The sequence below is a fragment of the Sinocyclocheilus anshuiensis genome, unplaced genomic scaffold (genome assembly GCF_001515605.1).
Source record: "Sinocyclocheilus anshuiensis isolate Anshui unplaced genomic scaffold, SAMN03320099.WGS_v1.1 scaffold1, whole genome shotgun sequence".
Lineage (NCBI taxonomy): Eukaryota > Metazoa > Chordata > Actinopteri > Cypriniformes > Cyprinidae > Sinocyclocheilus > Sinocyclocheilus anshuiensis.
The window spans coordinates 1,074,699-1,082,176 of NW_015539843.1; the positions used below are offsets into that span (position 1 = coordinate 1,074,699).

At 37.0% G+C, this 7,478-nt stretch overlaps 1 protein-coding gene across 1 annotated transcript in view; it reads left to right on the plus strand.

The window, feature by feature from the left end:
* LOC107684516 (GDNF family receptor alpha-2-like) overlaps nucleotides 1–7,478 on the plus strand; it is a 49,801-nt gene that overhangs the window by 35,248 nt on the left and 7,075 nt on the right. The window contains exons 4-5 of the mRNA XM_016480789.1: nucleotides 916–1,056; nucleotides 3,496–3,659. Coding sequence (XP_016336275.1) covers nucleotides 916–1,056; nucleotides 3,496–3,659 — 305 coding nt within the window. The remainder of the gene's footprint in view (nucleotides 1–915; nucleotides 1,057–3,495; nucleotides 3,660–7,478) is intronic.

Here is a 7,478-nt window from a genome sequence, read left to right on the forward strand (position 1 = left end):
AATGAACATTCAATTCACGGGCAACAGCTCTGGTGGACATTCCTGCAGTCAGCATGCCAATTGCACGCTCCCTCAAAACTTGCGACATCTGTGGCATTGTGCTGTGTGATAAAACTGCACATTTTAGAGTGGCCTTTTATTGTGGCCAGCCTAAGGCACACCTGTGCAATAATCATGCTGTCTAATCAGCATCTTGATATGCCACACCTGTGAGGTGGATGGATTATCTCGGCAAAGGAGAAGTGCTCACTAACACAGATTTAGACAGATTTGTGAACAATATTTGAGAGAAATAGGCCTTTTGTGTACATAGAAAAAGTCTTAGATCTTTGAGTCCAGCGTATGAAAAATGGGGGCAAAAACAAAAGTGTTGCGTTTATAATTTTGTTCAGTGTATTTACGGTAGGAAGTCTACAAAATATCTTAATGGAACAAGATCTTTACTTAATATCCTAATGATTTTTGGCATAAAAGAAAAATTGATAATTTTGACCCATACAATGTATTTTTGGCTATTGCTACAAATATACCCCAGCGACTTAAGACTGGTTTTGTGGTCCAGGGTCACATATTTGGTTTCTGACTCATTCATTGATCAAGAAGATAAATGACAAGAAGACAAATAAAATATAAATTTGACCTAATGCAGTGTTTCTCAACCCTGGTCCTGAGCGCCCCCCAACACTGCACATGTTTTATGTCTCCCTTATCTGACACCCATTTCAGGTCCTGGAGTTTCTTTTAATGAGCTAATGAGTTGAATCAAGTGTGTTTGATTAGGGAGACACACAAAATGTGCAGTGCTGAGGGGTGCCCAGGACCAGGGTTGAGAAACACTGATTTAATAGTTCACTGTGATACACATTATTCAGTAACCTAGAATGACATATTTCATTTGATGTGTTTTCCCTATAGGTACAGATATGACTCCTAACTACATGGACTCAGGTCACTCAAACTTCACCATCACCCCCTGGTGTACCTGTAGAGGCAGCGGGAATCAGGAGGAAGAGTGTGAGAAATTTCTGCAGGACTTCAGAGAAAACAATTGTCTCCGTAAGTCTTTTTTCTTTTGTTATGACAGCTTTTCGTCTGCAAAGTCTGCGAGCTTCACTCGCCACTTAGCTTTCAGCATTTACATTTAATTCAGAATTTATAAGCAATTGAGGCTGCGGTACTTATATGAGCATGCGTCTGTTTAGAAATAGGTTTCTTTACTACTTTTTAAACTTGAATGCTGCAGCTAAGGTGACAATGTTTGAAACCTGCCATGTTTTGTCTTTACTTTCCATTAGAAAATTCATTCCATGTGTGGAAGCTCTACCCACCTCCAGAATAATAAATGTCTGATTGTTTTGTAACTAATGTCATGCTTGTTAGCAGAAAGTAAACATGTAGGCTGAGGCTAAATAAGGCTTCCAGCCTGACTTGTTATCATGTGCTGCTACAGGACTCCTTTTTTGGTATTTCATAGTGATAATGTGTCAGTTCAGTCATTTAAACTGAGCTTTATGGCTTATTTTAAAAATATAATCTAATTAAATTTATTCATTCATTCATTGGTCATCTAGATTTACAGATTTTAGATGTAGTGTAACATGTTCATTCCTTAGCATTGAATACTCCTAGCATTACATAGACTAAATCTAAATTATATTGTGGCTTTTAGTCTGTGTGTTAAGAATTTACCTTTGTTCACCAATTTTTGTGGGAGAAATCCAGTCATTTTAATAGGAATCCAAGTAACTGTGAATTTTATGGGAGGGTGAAAGATTTCTCCATACAGATTTTGCAACGGGTTCAAGTTGGTCACGTGGATTTGCCGTGTTGACCAACAGAAAGTTTCTTGGTTTGAAAGAGACTTCTGTGTGAGCTGTGCTTCATATATCACTACTCTATTGACAATAGGCTTTTTTTTTTCCTGCAAAATTCGCTAATGTGACCATACCTTTAGCTTTGAGACAATATATATGCTAGTGTTCTCCTAAGCAGTGACTAAGCTAGTCTTTAGAAGATATACACATTTAAGTTTTACAGTCTTTCTCCACATGGAAGATGGGCAAAATTTTGAAAAAAAAAAATAATAATTTGTCCAATCAAATGCTCTCTAGCAAAAGCATGTAGCAAATCATGGTTCATAGCTGTGCCGAAATCATCTTGTTTCTATGCAGTTAGGTACAAGATTGTTTGTCTGCGTTATGCTCAAGGAAAAAACCCATAGATTACACTGAAGCGGTTTCCTGCTAAGTTGACAAGAAAAGGTCAGTTTTTTTGGGAAATAGTGTTAATATTATTTTGTTGATCCGTCTATTTGGGGACATATGTATTTGAGAGCTGAGAAGAAAGAGGACAGACAGACAGACAGATTATTCATGTTTGACAAATGTTGAACAAGTGCCAGTTCTGTGAAAGAGGATTTTTGGTAGAAAACAAAACAAAACACGGGAAAGAACAACTTTACTATCCCTCAACAGACTTTCTGTATCAATGGTTATAAAAAATGCATTATTAGAAATAGGCAAATAAAAATATAATTATTAGGAAGCAAATAAAAGACAATCGAAGATGATGTTTGATTGCTTGTCAGCAATATCTTCCAGAGAGTTAAATAAATAACACAGCGGAAAACGAAAACATAAGATAATAAGCTACAGAGCTTCAGGCATTAGCTCAGGAGACATTTCATCCGATATCCCACTGTGAGATTGCTGAGAGAGATTTCTCAAGTCAAAACAAGCATGGATACGGTGTAATTTGCATGGATTTCATGTAAATCATGGCTCTGTCACCAAATCTAGTGTGATGCTTTCGTAGACACTTTCAAGTGACAGTTAACCAAAGTTAACAATAACTTGTTATGGGTGAATTGCAAGGTACCATTACATATGTCCTTTTTGCAAACAAGATCGCGTAATAAATTGCAATATACATCCAAGATTGGCAGACAAAATTTATGAAATGTTATAAATGTATGTCATTAGCGGAAAGCAATAAACAGTAAACAAATTTGTGTCCTGAGGTTTGATGTTAGCAACATGCTAATAAGAAACTCTTTTGAATTGAATAGTCATATCTCCTGTCTGCTTCATATTAGCAGCATTATTCTTACGCTGTTGGTAAACAGTGGTTAGTGAACTTGTTGACTATTAAGAGTGTTTTAGTAGATACAAGCTCATGGAGGCAGTAGACAGCAAGCCAGCTCACATAATTGTAAGACAGCCTGTGTGTGTGTGTGTGGTGAGATGATGCGTGTCTTGTTTTGTTTTTCTAGCAATTAACTGATTCAAAATCCGCATTGCAGAATTAGCATTTAACTGAACTGCTGACCCCCAAATACAGATAACTATACCTCGCTCTTAACAAACTTGGAGAAGAAGACATTACTTTTCTTCTCAAGGAATCTGGCGAGTTAAATTCTCTGACTTTCTGCGGAAACATTTTCTTATGAAAATGTGCTTTGAATCTATGGGTTTTTTCCCCTTTCTTTTCCCACAGGAAATGCTATCCAGGCCTTCGGCTATGGGTCGCTACCCAAACCTGATCCTCAGCCTACTACAGGCTCAGTGAAACCTGATCTTGAGCTCACTGCCAGCATCCCTAAAACAACTATGGAACCTGGGGAGGAGCCCTGCATCATATCATCCTGTGCGAATTTAAACGTAAGTCAGATTTTATGCGGTCGAGTAGTTTTAGCATTGTATATTGCATCGTAAATTTGAATGATAATATGGATTTGAGTCAGTAATACCATGGTGAAAAAGAAGTGCCCTTAATTGTTTTGAATGCGCACTTGTACCTTCAAAGACTATAGTGGTAATTATGGAATTATATATAAATCTGTACCTAAGTTCTACTGCTACTGCATTTAAATGTAATCTGATACATTTTCATTTAAAACCACTTAAGCTCGGGGCGTTTTTTGGTATTTTCGCCTAAATTTAACATACTCAAATTCAAATGTTTACCCTGCACACATACAATGGAGGAAATGAAAAAAAATGGTTTCATTGTAAAGAATATCCGGGTCCGCAGAGTTTAACTGGTTTTAATTGCAATTAATGCAAGTGAGTGTTGAAAACATTACAATATGTCCACACTTTTATATATTCTATTTTAAATTTTCTATATAAAAAGTTTACTTTTTTCCTCCAAGGATAAGCTTAGTAAGAAATTGAGGTGTTGTCGTCACTGATGCAGAAAGTAAAAGAAGCAGCTGTGTGAATGAATTAAAACACTGAACATGTTGAGGTTAGTTAATATTTAGATCTTACCACTAACAAAGCTGCATTTACAGAACATCAACATACTTTACTCATTTATTTTAGTCATACATATTGTAGTGAAAAAAACATAGCAACATATTTACACACAGGAATATTGTATGCTAACTGTCACTTTGCATTTAATCTGCATTTGATTCATAGTTGACAATAGTCAAGCTATGAACAGCTGTAGAATAAACAAACAACAAGAAATAAATTAGTTGACATTTGTACCTTTGTTTGGTTAATTGCACACACACACACACACACACGCACACACTGCTTTGCAGAGTTTTTCACCTGAGTGCAGAATACTCTCCAGAGATGTTGACGGGCTCATAATTAACATATTAAAGTTGAAAATGTACAATGATTGAATGTGTCTCTGAAAACAGCACAAATAGACCAGACAGAAAAACTGCATGTCACTATTTACACTGTATGATGTATTCGTGTGTGTGTGTGTGTGTGTGTGTGTGTGTGTGTATCTGTACATGCTGAACCAGAAGAGCGATGCTTAATTTATTGTAAAAATTATAATTAGTGCATTACCCAAGCAGGAAGTTTATAATTATAGAGACTGCCTGAGGGGAAACATTGTCAAACTTCACCATTCTCCAGCCATTCTGAAGCATGTCAGATGCGCATCACAGATTCACCCCATTGCTGAAACTCAGATTTTTCTTCTGGTCCCACTCAAATGAAAGATGAATAGTTTGCCATGGGCCATTTTACGCATTCTGACAGGTAGAGAGAAAATGGGCAAAGTCTCGCTCTGTTTACCATGTTTTAATTCCAGGCAGAGTTCGACATCACAGTGATTTTTGGAGGTGAAATTCAAAGGGGGCGCTTTGCTCTGTCTAGCAAGTCCAGTAGCACTTAAAGTTTGCCTGAGGCAGGAAGGAATGTTCCCTCACAGAATCTACATGTAGAAGTGGCATGTCTTGCTCATGGGCACAATCGAGGCAATGATTCTATTCACCCAACATTATAAATCGTCTCCAGTGCTCCATTGGTATGAATGATCAGATATTCATCTGTTTATTCATACTGTTTCTGCCACTAAAAATTAAATTCAATAATTAAATTCAATTAATAATAGATCATAAAATGTAATTTCATTGGAAAAACATAGAAATTGTCATTTTGATGGCTATAACTCTAACCCTAACCTAACAGTCTATTAATATTGTGATGAGAATTAGTTGAGATGTAGTTGCAAATTAATGACAGTTAGTCGACATGTAGATTCAAAGTTACTTATGGTTAGTAGAATCTTTAATGTCATAGACTTACATAAATAGATGCCTCATTCTTAGGCCGCTATATGTAAGCCATACATATACATATGTAAAACATTGGAACTGTCAAAGCCAGTTCGTGAACACTCAAGAGCAAGTTGACTGTTCGTCTTCAACCGTAGTTATACTGTACACATGTATGCATATCTACATCTGCAATAGACTTCACCAGATGATTTTGCAAAACTAACACAATACAACAAGACGGAGGCAATAGCTAACACAATATTAAAAAGTTGCAAAAAAAGTTTAAAAACCTGTAATATTGAGTTAATACTTATATAAAACACAAACCAACACATTCTCACCTGTGAAAGTTTATTTAAAATTTAAATCTCTGTGGTTTTTACAGCCAGAGGCTGCGCCATGGTGTGGAATCTAGAAAAGTCATTCATTTTTTTACTGTGAGTGACAACCAGTGTTGGGCAAGTTACTCTGAAAATGTAATCAAATTACTGATTACTGATTACTCGCATCCCGCACACAAACGAAACCCGCCCGCACCAGCACTTGCCCCTTCTTGTCCCACGCCGCAGTCTGTTGCGTCGGGTCTCGCGGGAGCAGGTCTCTAATCCTCTGCACTTGACTCGACAGTGCGTATGCTACATCCTTTTTACAATCTGTAACTTATAAAACACTGCATTCTGTCAGCAATGTAACACGGCAGTAACGTATAGAGACCTCGGCTTGTAACTATACTCTAATTACTATTTTGAAAATTATAACACGTTAAATTACTCCGTTACTAAAAAAGTAATCAAATTACAGTAACGCGTTACTAAGTAATGCGTTACTGCCCAACACTGGTTACGACACAGTGACCATTCTAAGATGATGGGCGCATTGACATGCCTGGAGTGGTTGAATGTGGAATCTACGTATACATATCTATGTCTAAAGTGGACTATCGAAAGAAAGTGTAACCATAATAGCACATGTTAGAATGTTCGTCAACCAGTCAGAATCAAGCATTCAACAGCCCTGTGGTATAAACAGCAATGTTTACCTTTTTTTGGCCAAAACTACTTGTTGCCTTGTTCACATGGGCCGATAACATAAAAGAATTTACGAATTTGAATTTATTTGAAACAGACAGTTTGAACCAATTCACCAAAATAAATTAGTTTTCCCAATGTACACCAGGTAGTTTCCCTAAAGTTTATGGAATAATCAACCACTGGGCCCACTATGATTGTCTTTTCGAGGCAACCAAATATGGCAATTATGCTTTCTCCAATGATACAGTCATGGACATTGCCATTTTCTTCTTTAATAAGAGAATTTCTGATATAAATCAGAGGTGCTGTAAAAAAAAAAGAGAGAGAGAGTTTGAGTTGGGCATTCGTTATTATGACGTGTCCCACATTCAGTCAGAAACATAATATGAAGGTAGCCTAAACAAAACAAACAAAAAGAAATATACAATGTGAACAATAAATCCAAATAACTACATCTGAATTAAAAAATGACCTTATTTTTTGCAAAATCATTCATTATAATTCACACATTTATGGCCATGCCCAGTCTTACGTTAAAAATAAGGTTGATATGAAGCATGGTTTGCTCTCACAAAGGCCTGTGTAGCAGGATTATTGATTTTGTGAGTGTTTGTGTGTTGGTTTGTTTGAGCAGGGTTGTATGTAGCGGTGCAAGGCTACACATCAGTGTCTTCTTGTGCGTTTCTGTGTAAATAATCAGGACAAGTGTGAGAGTTCTAAAGCAAAGAGCTGAGATGTGAATGAATGGAAAAGAAATGGAGGGAGATGTTGAGAAGCGAAGGGAAGAGAGGAGGGCATTAGCAGAGCTGTGAGCAGAGATCTGGGCTGATGTCAACAGGCAGCTGACACACATCACCGCTTTCGCAAATTAATTGGCTTTTAGTCACTGTCCTCTGTTTCTCGAACCCCCCATCCCC